At 38.7% G+C, this 14,992-nt stretch overlaps 1 protein-coding gene across 10 annotated transcripts in view; it reads right to left on the bottom strand.

The window, feature by feature from the left end:
- The window catches only part of stxbp5l (syntaxin binding protein 5-like), a 134,583-nt gene that overhangs the window by 99,858 nt on the left and 19,733 nt on the right, over positions 1–14,992 (bottom strand). For all 10 annotated transcript variants that reach the window (XM_037109249.1, XM_037109250.1, XM_037109254.1 and 7 more), the window contains exon 2: positions 11,086–11,183. In XM_037109249.1, the coding sequence (XP_036965144.1) occupies positions 11,086–11,183 (98 nt within the window). The remainder of the gene's footprint in view (positions 1–11,085; positions 11,184–14,992) is intronic.

The raw sequence follows: 14,992 nt of genomic DNA, 5'->3' as shown, positions 1-14,992 counted from the left end.
ATGGTTTGGCATAGCCTTGAAATGTCAAAATAATGTGTTTTTTTCTTTTATAAGCAAGAAATATGTTATGTTAAAGACACTTTCCTACAGACACTTTTCTGATTGTGATATCTACATTTACATTATTGAGTGTGACCACCATGCCAATCTCCTTAAATTTGTCAGACTACTTAAAAGGGAGAGGAATTGTTCAAAAGCTATCCCTCATTATAGTTCTTATTACGTCCTGACTTTTCAATTCCACTGTAAAGCAATACAGACATAGATCTAACGGTCCCATCTTCCATTGTGTTGCAATGCACACAGTTTTCCACGTGACATCACTGGGAGCTGAGATAAGAATGCAGAGCGGCTCTTTGTCTCTTATCTGTCACACAGACTCCAAAACACCAACAGCCTTCATTTTTTTCAGCCACCCTCTCCTCATGTTTTCTCTGCCTCTGATGAAGTGAGCTACACATTATGTAATGTGTCTACACGTGGGGACTCAGTGGTAAAACCATACTCAGTATGCATACATACAAACACCTCCTCACCATCACGTGGCATAAACATGCTAATATGTCAAATCATATAATTAAAAAATCTGATCTAATTAAAGACTTAAAGATTACATGTACCATTGCATTGGCAGTGCAGCTAATTGCATTTGCAGGATTTCTTTGCAGCTTGCGATAACGGCATGGCCAGCATTCAGTCAGACCCTGGTTTCATTTACATACTACCCACTAAAATATAAATGTGGCAAAACACAATATCTGGGGAGAAACAGCAGAGAAATCACACTGTATGAACATACAGTCATACAAATAAAGATGCTTAGAGGGCATAGCGGCTATAAGCCATCACAAATATATAGAGTCCACGTTGGAGCTGGAATACACTGTAATTAAATTTAAGGCATCTTAAAAATTAATTGTAAAAGGATTTAAAGAGTTTCATCCAACAGAAGCTATACAGTATAGGGGCCAGCAAGGAAATGTGATGACAGTTTTCAATCTCCATTTTTATAAGTAAATGCATGGAACATTAAGCATAGTAAGTGTGCTGTATATATTGCAACAAGGTCATGCAGATGCACTTTCAGTATTTTTGTTGTCGGAGGCACATTAAGCAGGAGCCAATATATTTTAACAGAAGTGCTTGCAAGGGATCATTGAACGGCTTTGGAAACTGTGTACACATGAGTAGACCACTACGAATGCCCCAAAAATTATTGCTTTTCATTTAAACTTTGGCAGTTCAGAATCTACAGTATATTGGGACACTTAGAAATGCTCAAAGAGATCTGTGATGATGAAAAGAATCTAATCCTACTAACAACGGCAGCAGCAAAAAAATAAATACTTTAATCGACTGGAAATCAATAAAATCAATAGGGCAACCCATGAAATTTGATGGAGTATGAGGCAACTCATAAGCATAAAATAAGTAATAACCAAATAGCGGGACAGGTAGCTCCATAGAGAACTATACTTATAGGTATAAATACTTTATAGGTGGTGGTCATACCAGCAGTATCGATGGTAGAATTCACATTCACTACATTAATCCCTTTTTAAATGCTGTCATGGGAAGAGACAATCTTAAGGGAGTTAGTGAAAAGATAATATAACATTGTCCTCCAATTTTTCATGGAAATGTCAAATTGCTTAGCATGTGTCAGTCTCAAACACTTTTGTTGATTTACACTGCACAAGCATTGTGTGGACAAGAGAACAGATGTGTGGTTATTTTGCAACCTCCTGCTGCTGGTTGCACCAATCCTGCAGGTGGCTCAGCCGTGCATAATTGCAGCTTGACAATGTGCCTCACTCCAATTAGAGACTGCAGATGGATCACAGACCTGTTGTTAATCTGCTGAAAGAGAAATGGCTTCATACCGCACGGTAACTGTGAAAATGCAATTTGTGTTGCGCCTTGCACTGCACTTTCTGCTGCGTGCCTTCACGAAAAATTGAGCTATACGTCTTTCACTTTCTTTCAGCTCCTGCTCATTTCATTTTCTCTTCTCTGCACCTTGTGCTTTCTACACACTCAAGTCACCTGTTATGGTGAAATACTGAAGGCTTAAAATATATGCAAGGACACGTGCACACATAAAACATATGCAGGCACACTGATACACACATGCCTGTTTTTAATATTTCTTTTTTACTTCCATTTCATGCTTCTCTTAGCTGGGGGGCACCGTTCAGTCTATAGGATGTTAGTGAATTCAGAGGCCCTGGTGTGATATTTCTGCAGAAACAACAGTAGACTTCACAGTGTGTTTGTTTGTGTGTAGGCACATGTGAGTGCGCACAGCATCACGAGCCAGAGGGTCGATGAGTAACACAGCTCAGGACTGTTACTTTACTCAGAAACCAAATACTATTATATTTACACAACAAGTCCTCATACATAAACGTCAAAATAGGTGACTAGTCCGTGTCTTACAAAATTTATACAAAGAAGTTATACTTTAAGAGCAGGTAACTGAAAGTTAGGTTGTTGTGGATTTGAGTAAAAATTACATTTTTTCTATATGTCAACTACGAGATAAAATATCATTTTCTTAAAGTGCAGTTCTGATTCTACACTCTGTGATCCCCACTTCTTCTGACTTTTCACTATCATTACCCCACAGTACAGTAATCACACAGTGCCCTTTGTGCAGTAAAAGGTTAGCAAGCATTCATTACACATCAGATAAAGGCAAAGGTCAACCTGCCAGCTTGAAACAAGGTGACGCCCTTTTTCTTGGAAAACTACATTTTTTTTTTTTTTTTTTTAAATGGTCAGCATCACTTCATATTGTCCCCAAATGTTTAAAAGAGGCCATGATTTTGATTTTAAGGAGCACAGAAAAAAACAACTTAGATGCTGTGTAGCCAGAGTGAAGCTCTAGGTGTATTGTCCTGTTGGATTGTCTACATTTTGCAATGTATCATTCAGCAGTGGACTGAGTGGACTGCGAATGTACACAGTGGCATTTCCTAGATTATTCTTGGTTGCTGCTATTAATAGGCAGCTGACCTTTCATTCCTCGACTACCTCGCCATCCCTAGCAGATTGGACGAAGGCCAAAAGAGCGAAATTGGCAGCTGGGGAGATAAAGATGAGGATGATGAGGGGAATATTAATAATTACTGATTTATAGATGAAATTCATAATGTAAACTCAGCTTGTATGAAAAAAATCATAAAATCAAGTATACTCACAATTATTTTAAATTCTTTATAAGAACTGTATCACTGCATATTATGGATTTAGTAGTTTTCTACAAATTTCTCTGCTCAAGCGTATCCTAATTGGCATCATCAAAAGACAACAGGGCTTCTCCTACTCATGCTGCCATTTAACACTTCAGTGGCTTAAGATGAAATGAATGCCATCAAGCTGTATTGGAATCATTTTCACACGTAGAAAAACTAAGGATCTACTGTTCAACCTCCCACAGCTTCCCCAGTTGTGTAACAATTGTGTATCATTGTCACGTCAATATATCTTAACCATGTAATTGTGAAAATTTGGATGACACATTATGGAGAAGATCCACTAGCTCCTGGTGCTGGATCATATACTGTGCACCACTAGGTAATGTTTGGAAGTAAATCTGAGGCATTGTGTTGCTGCACAATACAGCAAGTGACTGCCCCTGATAAAGCACAAACAAAGTTAACATGTTCTGAGTACTTTGTGACGGATGGACGGTGGAGAAAGCGGATGTAACTTTATCCAAAATGACAGGGTGGAAGAAGGGGCACGGGAAGCTTTGTGGACACACAATGTCTTATCGTTGCAATTCTAGCAAAACTATCAGAAATGACGTCAATCGTTCATGATTATTTTGACAGTAACACACAGTTTGATGTATGAAGCCACATGAAGCGATCTCATTATGTGACTCAGAGAATTCACAGCTCCAGCAGTCGAGTGCAACTGTCCACGTTCTTTACTATACAGTCTGGGCAGATTTTCATAAACATTTCATCACTCACTCGCCCTGTCACTCAGGCACACATGTACATTCAAAGATATACAGTGTTTTTATTGATGTAAAAAAAAGTGAGCAATAGAGTCACTTGCACTTTCAAGACATCAGAGCCGATAGATGTCTGAAAATGAAAATGAAAATAAGTGTGTGTGTGTGTGTGTGTGTGTGTGTGTGTGTGTGTGTGTGTGTGTGTGTGTCTGTTTGTGTGCGCATGAGTACACAAAATTGTGCATGTGATGAGTTGTGCTCCTCATGGCCAGGAGAAGTGAAGTGCATAAATCACATCAACGTTCTTGCAAGACGGCCATAATTTTAAAATGAGAGAAGTAAGGATGACACAAAGAGAAAGGGGGGAGGGCAAGACACTACACCAAGAAGGAATGAAGGAGATGGGGGGTTGTTTGTGTCATATCAGGATAGTGCTGTACAAAATTGAGGCCAAACAGGTGAGAGGGGGAATGACATAGACGGAGAACAGGCTCAAGTCTACAAGATACCCCCACTCTTTTCATTTCTTCCTAATTATATACGTCCAGTATTGACCATGTGACAGAATTTTGCTATTGTGACAGAGACCAACAGACTGCAGAGGTTTTCCTTTCTACTCTGAATGGAATTGCTAACAGCAGAAATGAGTGGTGGTCTGTCAACCAAACCAGAAACACCAATGGTAATGGAACCCAGAGGAAAGATGAGGATTAATTAAAAGTGAGAGGGAAAAAAAGACAACATGGGGCCACTAAAACACCACAGTTGCCAGCTTGCGGATTTTGCCTATTAGCAGGTACATGCTACAGCAACAAGATACGAAAACGATAGCAAAGCAACTCTACTTAGCATCTGGATGAAGTGCATCTGATGAAATATAATAGAAAATCAGGTTTAAAGATGTAGAATATGAATATGAAGAGTTGGTAAATGCAGCATTTACAAGAAACACATTACTGGGATTCTCACATAAACAAGTGTCAAACTTTGTTCCTAATCCCATTACAAAATAAAAAATACTTGACATCACCTGTTTTAATGAGCGGGTAAGGGCACACTGAAACCACATTCAGACTGAAAAATAAATAATTTAATAAATAAATAAATGAATGAATAAATAATTATAAACAGTCTCCTTATTTATTTGCCTCTGGATATGCATGCGATCTCACCCTATGAGGAAGTTTCCAGAGTCACAGGAATGCATGCAACAGCCAACATCTGCTGCTGGGAAAAAAAAAAAAAACATGGATAACACTGCTCATTAAAACTCATTAAAAAAGGTGTTGTGTCGGCTAAATATTTAAGAAACACTATACACTATAGTTTCTAAGTGCCTGTTCAATTTAACTGACATGTATTGGAATTACTCATTATGTTTTTATTATGTTATTTGTCATTTTGTCTTACTTCTCAAGGGCAAAGATTTGCACAATTTCATTGTTTCAAATCATTTTAAATTAAGTCACTGTAGAATTGTAATGGAACTTGGATATTTGTCTTTTTCTGAAAGTAAAGACAACATGATGTCATGTGCAATAACCAATAACTAACTAATAATCAATCACATAATGATAATCATTGGTTGCAGTCCTAATTGTCCTTCATAAATCATGTCAGTCTGATTCACAGAAAACTGTCACAATCACAGTACTTTCCCTATAATCTAGGGGTATACTGCACGGTAGGGCCATTAATTCTATTATCATGTACCCTACAAGGGTGAAGTAAGGATAGAGTGCAGTGTGTGGCCATGAGTAACTTAATAGTGCTGCTTCATCCCTTTTCCACCAGAGCAGCACTTTTGCTTGCTCACCTTTGGCGCCCAGAAAAACTGCCATTACTCTAGTTTACAAATAGAGGGCTGTAAATCCTATAATGTATAATTCAATCAAGACCAAGTGAGTCACTAGGCATGACTGCACACGTCTCGTTTTGATTATGCGTGTGTGCACTCACATCCACATCAACGGGTGTGTTGATGCTGTGCTCAAGTTTGGAAACAGAGTTGGTGCTAACAGTGGAGACATAAGTTATGTAAATAGAGCATGGTGTGTGCAAATACACCCACCACTCATGATCTAGATGGCATCTGATTATGGCAGTGACCACCTTCCTTCTTCTCCCTGAGCTACTGATGGCAAATAGTCATTTTGTTTGCAGGCCTGCTCACACAGTCAGCAAAGCCAATGACACAGTGTGAAAATGATGAATGTTTAATTGATGACTATCTGATGGTACTGTTTGCCTAAGTAGCACTGCAACGCAGTCCTGTCACACACACTGTAAGACCATGTGATTAATAATGGACTGTAACAGTAGCTGTGTGTTTACACAGAGTGACCTCCTCCCATTGCCTGCTCACGCTCCATTGGCCAAATTAGGTTTACTAATTGCTTGCCGCTGGTCAGTGAATAAACATGTGGCTGCTGATGAGAGATTCACCCCAAAAAGTAAGCTGAAGTCTCCTTACCTAGCAACAAGCACAGGTCTCTTGGCAACGCTGGCTTACTTATCTCGATTACTCAGCACTGTCAACAAATTTCTGGCAGGGCAAAAGTCTTGGCAGTGCCTTGAGTTGATAGAACAGAACATGCAATATCAGCTTAAGTCAAGTCTATCGATTACCTCAGTGTGGATATCATATCACACATATTTAACACAGAACACAGATTATACAATCATGTTTCAGTGCTATTTACACATAGTAACCAGTGTATTAGACAAACTCGCACATGCAATGGATTAACAATCTCACAATAAATCCTTATACGTGTTCATGCTATCCAGTTTTTGTTAAAACTATTTTAGAAACGTTCTGATTTAATTGAATGGTAATTTTACCACTTAACCTAATAAACTGACAACTGAGCATTTATAGAGATAAGACATATTGGGCTGAGTGTGTCATTACTTATCTTATATTGAGATAAGCGCTTACTTTATTTTACAGCAATGATTTTAATGAACCTTGTGCTGATCGAATCACCAGGATGGCAAAACAAATGCAGTCACTTTCAGGTAGACTAATGGCATGTAAGATATATAGTAATACCACAATGATCTGACCGTTCTGTGGTTTCTAATGCACTTATTCAATGTACTGTGTTGCTTTGCTCACATCTTTGATATCTACTCAACAGCAACATCTCAGACTAACTGCTGGTTTTGGGGTTAACTGTGGTTAACAAATTAGGTTAGTCAACTTCACGTTAATGAAAGTAATGTTATCAATGAGATATGAGAGCACAAAACGTGTATGTTAGATGAATGACGTATATACGAGATGTGAATAGCACGATAAAAAAAAGGGCAAATTGTGTGTAAGCTAGTGTGTGATGCAAGGGTTTTCTACCCAGAACTTACTGTTAAGAAACATTGACAAATTGGTATTGGTTCTATATATTACTTAAACAAGTAACATATACATTTGACTATTTTGCCATATGTTTAACAGCAGAATATAAAACAGGAACCTGTGATGATCATGTCGGCACGATATTATTCTACTGAAAGCTGATAAATATAATTGTCTCAAAAAGATTTGAACTAATTGACAATATTGCGTATCAGTGATACTTGGCTCAATGTTTACTGTCATGTTATAGACAAGCTGTTGGTATTGATTTAAATCCTCTTACTGTCCTCCTCCCCCATGCCATCACTCTTTTCCATTTACCTCTCATCCCTTCTATTCGTTCTTGCTCTTCTTTTCTCTGACCTGACTGACTGTTATGAGAAGTGACTGTCTATCAGGCTCTGGGCAATTCTATTACCTGAACCCTTTATTGAAACTACATCCACTCTCACTGCGCTGACACACAAGCCAACACCAATAGGAGAGAAACATGTGCACGCACAAACACGTGTTTACATCTGTGCACAGACACACACAATATTGACGCAGGTAGACAGCACACATGGGTGCACACTCAGCAAGCAGACACACAGGTTGAGACGCAAAAATAGAGAAACGTGTGAACATACACACGCAGAGACACACCCACACACACCTACAAATCCTTGTCATCCTCTGTTCTAGTACTCACAATAAACCAAATCTCAGCATATTTTGGTAATGTCGCCCCAAGCAGGGAGAGGAGTGTCCTCGGAGCCCACTGCAGAGAGCCTCATTGCCAACCCACTGCGCCAACCCTGATGACATCGTCACTATGCACCATTCACCAGAGCAAGACCTGTCGTACCCTGAGGGCCTCCGCTGTTCATAATAAATATGTGACAATATGACATGTCGCATCAATTAATAATACTGCAAAAATAGATGCAGCAACATTCAGTTTCATGTATCTTTGTTGTTTCTAGACCACTATGATGGGTTTAAGTTTCACCCAGTGCAAAATCATGATTGGGCATGGGTGGCCAAGTGATTGAATATACACTTTTACAACACGTTGTATTTGCTTTACAATTCACAACATTCAAGTGTGTAGGGGATACAGTATGGGCCACACATAAATCAACAATACAGGAATCTACAGGAATCCATGCAATAAAATTTTTAGTTCCAACTTTGGTGATTCTGCTGCAAGATTTACATTTGTAAATGTTAATAATAACCACATTTCTGAAGTGCAATATGATTGTTTCAGAACGACTGTAGCATTGTAATGTGTTGAATCCTAACGTGTTTGTTGACAATTTGGTTTGGCTAATTCTACTGCTATGCTAATTCTAATGCTACATTCTCTCTCTTTCAACCAATATCAAGCTGTGACGGTAGGTTAAACAGTGATACAAGTAACCTATGATGTCATATGGTTTCTTTGAATTAGCATCCAGTAACAATGTTCATGAAATGAGGGGCACAACACACTTAGATGTTCTAAACATCATGCCGATTTCACCAGATCTAATCTATCCCACAGCTAAAATGACTGTGACCATAACAGTGAGTATAGTTAATATTTCAGTGTGATAGGTATTCAGTATAGTGAAGTCCTAAATGTGTTAAAGTTTTGTGGATTTGGGTTTGTGGGTGTGTAGATCACATAATCAAAGGATGTTTTATTCATGATGTATTTCTGCCCACACTAGAATCTTCAACTACTTTTTGCTGTATCCTTTTCACTCTTTCTATTTTCAACAATATAATCCCATTGCCTTCTCACTATTCTAATGACCCTTCTATTTCCTTCTCCCTTCCTATAAAACACTCCACTACCTTCCCTCACTCATTTTTCTATCCTTTTTTTCAACCCACAAAATGTACATCAGTGATGATTTTAGCAGCTCTCCAATCTGAGCTCTCCAAAGCAGCCAAAGACTCAGGTATATTGATCACTCATCTGCCTAAACTGACATGCAGGCGCACATACTGAACATGCACCTCCCATGGAGAGCCCCACCTAACCTCAGTCCCACACACGATCAATACCATGTAGCATAGAATGTTAAACTCTGAGACCCCGGAAATCAATACAGATTTCTTAACAGGAACAAAATACACATCTCTGCCAAATAATTATGTTGCTACTGTAGAAAGCAGCAACCATGGTATTAGGTCATAGCATAGACAAAGAAGAGAAGCAGACAGGGAGCTGTCTCTAAATTGCTTGCTTTTACATGCTGCACCACCCTGGAGAGACCGGGTGAGAAATATGAAAATCTGGTAAAATGGTGAAATGTCCTTGGTCGATTTTGTGTGCAACACTAACATAGTGTCAGTGCAGAACAAATGCAGGAAGGCTGTAACACTAAAATAGAAAAGGAGCATGACAAAATTCCTGCAATTGCTACCATTGTTTACAGTATATAGCTAAGGAAATAGGGAAAAGAGATGAGAAAAACATTAAAAAAAAAAAGCAATGGAGGAAAAAAACAAAGGGAGACCATGACAGAGGATGACAGGTGGACTCTCAACACCCTGGCAAGAAGAGAAAGAACATTCAGACAGGCTGTGAAGGACAGAAGAAGGGTGAATTAAATAAATAAAATCTGAAATAAGGGAGAAAAAGGTTCCTCAAGACAGGAGGCAATAGAAGGTGAGTCAGAATGAGAAACAGCAAAATAGAGAAATGTGCATGTGAGAGCGTGCAATTGAGAGAGTGAGAGATAAAAAGAGAGTCTGACAGGCCACATGCAGAGGACGGTGTGTGCAGCATGTCAATACAAATGCTAAGTCATTCAAGGGCTTTCATGCAGGTGAAATCTCAGCCTCGTTTCACAGTCAGGTATTCAGGAGAGAGATGGGGAGAAAAGGGGTGGATTAGGAGGGCGGGAGAAGTAAAGGATATCGAATATCTACATTCAGCTGAGCTTATCATGTAATCGAGGCACATTTTTGTCTCATTTCATCAGCTATTCCCTGTGACATCAAACACTGCTGTGCACCTTTACCCTTCCCTTCAACATTCAGCCTCCTATTCTCCAGTTTTTTGCCTCTCTTTCAAATATTCAAACAATGTCACATCTCCCTCTGTGACTGATCTCTTTTTTTTTCTGTTTCTTTCGTCAGAGAAATCACCCTGCCTCTCCATCTATTACCCCAGCAAGACCAGCACTGCGGCTGCTGCAGCATCAATAATTGTTAGCAGCCTCGGCCCTTGGTTCCCTAGAGGCATACTGGGAACCCTGGGTATTTATGAGGGTGTAATCTCCTACCTGGGTTGCACTTGCATGTCCTGTTCCATTACTGTGACCCTGTGACCCTGTGTATGGGCCGCTGGATGGACATTTCTGAGTCTGCAACATGACAGCCAAGCCACATGAAATGACAGGACTGAAAGAGGGACAAGAATTCAGAGGTGAGGGGGTGAGGTGGAGGAGGAAAGCCACTGCCGGGAAATGCTAGCCCACTAGGGCAATGCCAAAGGTTTGTGCAGGAGTAGATTTCAACATTGTTTCCTATTTCTGTGAAGAATGTTATAATTTCTCCTAATAGTATTATCATTAGGTCATGGATGACTTAATATCTTAATGTTTACTGCAAAAGATAATGTTCCATAGTTTACGTTTCTTATAATATACTGTTATGACCAGTGGCAAAGGCAAAGAAATCTATTTAGTGCAAGCACATAACTATGTATTCATGTAAGTAAAAATGTCTAGTGTGTCTCCAGAAAGAGGAAAGAAGTGACAAGATGAGCGGTAAAGGATACATCCGCACACCGCCTGATCTGGAGCCGATGGCCAGGATCTTCTGCACAGGATCAAAGGCCAAAGCAGTTGGCTGGTAAGGGAAACCATGACGCACCGTCTGCAAGAAAAAAACACAACAATATTTTAATTAAACAAAACAAACATTTTAGGATTAAAGGCTAATTAAATGATTTCATCATTTAATGATGTTGGTGGCCCCTACAACATTCTACTGTGTGTGAATCAGCTGAAACTTTGTCATTCTGAATAGCAAAACGTCCATTTAGTAAAACTGTGTACTCTAATTTTGAATAAAAAAAATAAGTAAATCCTCTGAAAAGTTATTCATTTTCTGATTAAAGATGACTAAAGATGTCAAGGACGTTGCATTACGTGTTTACTTTTTATTGTCGTTTAACTTTGTGTCAGAATGTTTTTTACAACAGACTGTCAAATATTTGTTTGACTGCCACTTTGCTGTTGTTGAACCAAGACATTTAAAAAACTAAAGCTTTTAAGGATAAAGGCATAATCTTTCTTTCTTGTGACATTTCATGTGTCGGATTGTTGTAGTGACACTCTAATATCTCAGTATGCTTATTGTTTGAAAGTGCAGATTTAAAGTTAAAAATCTAATATGTTTACTTAAATTACTGTAGTCCACTACTGGCTAGACAACAGCCCAGACAACAACTTAACATTTATGAATACAGATTCTATTAAAGATGCATCTGAAATTCGATGAACTGAAAGCTTATTGAAATTCAAACTCTAAAAAAAACTTTCACAAGGTCAACCAACATCCTTCAATTAATTAAACACGGAGAGTCCGTACGGTGTAATTAGCAAAGAAAATGTAGCTTCTGTTCATGTTGCATATGGACTGAATTGAGAGTGAGGTAGCCTCAACATTCATATGCCAAGGCCTGACTAGGCAAAACGACACTGTCTCTCACACTCCCACTCTGAGGTGCACTGCATTCACTGCAGCCGTCTGCCATTAGTCATGTTAAATTTCTGAGCAGTGCCTCGCTTACAATCATTTGCTCTGGAGGGATGAGGAAGACATGGACATCACCAGTGTTGAATTGAAATCTTGCAACAATATTAATATTAGGCTACTGTTTTTCCACCAGTATGAAAAAATTACTATTTTAGGCACCGTAACAACGCTAGCAGTGCTGTCACAGAGGACCTGATTTGCAAAGCACTGTCACAAAATTAATACACATTTCTCCTTTTAACTTGTCTTTTTCACATCCTAAATTAGTGATGATGATGCTTACTATATAGTAACTATTGAGTGCCTTATCATATGAGGAACAGTGAGTGAGTGAACTAGGGAGTGATTTCAGACACAGCCAAACAGTCTGGTGACCTTATTCCCAACAGGGCACCGCTCACCCAAACCTTAGCAGAGGTGTAATAAGCAACCACTGAAAACACCTATGTACATTAGGTTTCATAAACAAAAAAAAAAACAAAACACAAAAACAAAAGATTCAATTTACTACTGCAAGTACCTTGTTAGTTGTTAAACCTCTTCAACATTTAAGGTAATGAAAGCCTCTGACTGCAAACTGCAAAGAAATATGGGTCTGAAAGAAGGCTGTTAAATCCAGTTTTAAACCTCAGGTTCCGACTCCATAATAAAGTAATCAATGGCTTTCTTGTTAATAAAATAACACCCACTGTTTGCAAACCCCCTCCCCGCACACCTTTGTTTGCCGGCCTGAATTGCCATAACAGGGGGTTTGTGCTGTCATTATTACAGCAGGATCATGAATTTAGAAAGGTAGAACGAGGGTGTGTGGGTGAATTAAATGGTTCTAAAACACAGAATGAATTCACTCAGTGGTGATCAGACTCAACAGAGGACAAAGAAAAACAACACAGAGACACACTGAAGCCGGGTGCCACCACAGGGCAGAGTGCGAGTCTGTGCTTGTGTGTCTGTGTGTGCATATGCTATATGTGTACATGATCTGTGCATAGTTCTCATTAATATTCAGTAATCAAGACCTTCTGTGTGTGAGTCTATATGGACTACATATTTATTACTATTATTGTTTACATGTGTTGCATATTTATGAGTCTGTTACGATGGTACGTGACATGTTAGATTCACAATAGTTACGGTAAAGAGACTGTTTGTGTGTGTGTGTGTGTGTGCGCGGATACACTACTAGCATACCAATTACATGACCTTCAGATGCACATATATCTGTCATTCCACTAATACATACACAGCAGGGTTCCACTGCTACATTTAAGCCAGTGAGTGCCTTGCATACAAATGGGGTAAGGAACAATAATACACATGGCCTTTGTGTAAGAGATATAAAGAGTGAACCTACCATCATACAGTGCATGGAATCTGACTCTCCGATTGAGCACATGTTTAATGAAACAATCAGTCAATATGGATTTCAAATGCCTCGCCTCGGTATGATTAATATATTTGCAGTGTTCCTCTTTTATTTGCTGCTTTGAAAGTGCGTGATGTACCTAATTCCGCTTATGTGGCCATGTAATAACACTGAATCTGTATGTAACACTCTCACAACACACTGCACCTTATACATCTGGAAGGCATTAGGCTGTATATATATATATATATATATATATATATATATATATATATATATATATATATATATATATATATATATATATATATATATATATATATATATATATATATATGATGAAGCTATTTTAAATTAAACTTCTTTGAGATTCTAGATCTCTTTCCTGATTTAATGTCTTCTTGCAGCATTAAACAGAAGACCTTTAGGCTGTACTGTAAGTACCTACATTTTAAGAGTGGTGGAAAAAAACATTGATACTAGGGCTGCATCATGACATCTGGCTGCCTTTCTCCAAAAGTTTACTCAGATTCAACTTTCCGCCTTGTTTTTTTGTGGAACCCCCTGCGGCCTGCACCACCCCAATCAAGACAGATCACACCTATTTCTTGTTGGGGAAAAATGCCCTGCAGTGCATACTTTGTCATATTTGTTTGTGAATGATTTAAGATGACTGAATAAAATACTGAAATATAAATGAAAATTTTTAAAATGTTATTTGGGGTTTTTAATAGAGTGAATCGCTGAGCTGCTGTATCTTATCATTAATATGGACATGCATCTTGGTCGTATGGTAGTGAGTAACTCTTCGATTCTCAATTTCAAAGAGTTTAAACTACGAGAGTGCAGAGTGGGCACTTACACACGCCTTCACCCAATCGTTAAGAATCACTTGCCTTCAACACCATCCCCCCATTTATAGAAGAGGACAAAGAGGAATGTCGAGTGTTTATCTGAGTTGTCAGGCAATTAAATGTTTGAGCCCTTTGCTGCGAAGAGAGCAGCAGATGATACTGAAAATGTTTCAAACTGACATTCAAAAATTCATCTCTGACTTTGACCCAAAGGGGTTTTTAACCCGAATATATCAGTAAATGATTCTGACAGTCAAAAAAAGAGACAAAGTAAAAAATCATTAATACACAATGGCTGTGAAGAACCTAGCCAGACAGACACATATTCACACAATCATCCTGAAGGTCTTGCCATAAGGCCCTTTAGGTTCCCTAGCCCAGCTCTGGGGCACTGTTGCTGGGATACAGGAGAGCCACCCCCAACATATACATAAAAGAGAGGCTAGAAGTGGAGGAAAAACACATTTACTCTGGGTGAATCTCAGAGCTGCTCATATATATTTTAAGGCCAAAGCCATAAAGCCAATGTTCTCCCTCTTCCAGCGAGGCCGTTCATACATGTAGTATATGCATGTGTGTGACCAGGTTCTCCCACATCATCCTCTATCTATCTACTTATCTTTCAAAATCAACACAACTACATGTTAATTGTCTAAAATAAACTAAATAATGATTTATCCAGTTAACAATATTTTAAAGTCTGA

The sequence above is a fragment of the Acanthopagrus latus genome, chromosome 9 (genome assembly GCF_904848185.1).
Source record: "Acanthopagrus latus isolate v.2019 chromosome 9, fAcaLat1.1, whole genome shotgun sequence".
Taxonomy (NCBI): Eukaryota; Metazoa; Chordata; class Actinopteri; order Spariformes; family Sparidae; genus Acanthopagrus; species Acanthopagrus latus.
This window is presented reverse-complemented; position numbering and strand designations above follow the sequence as displayed.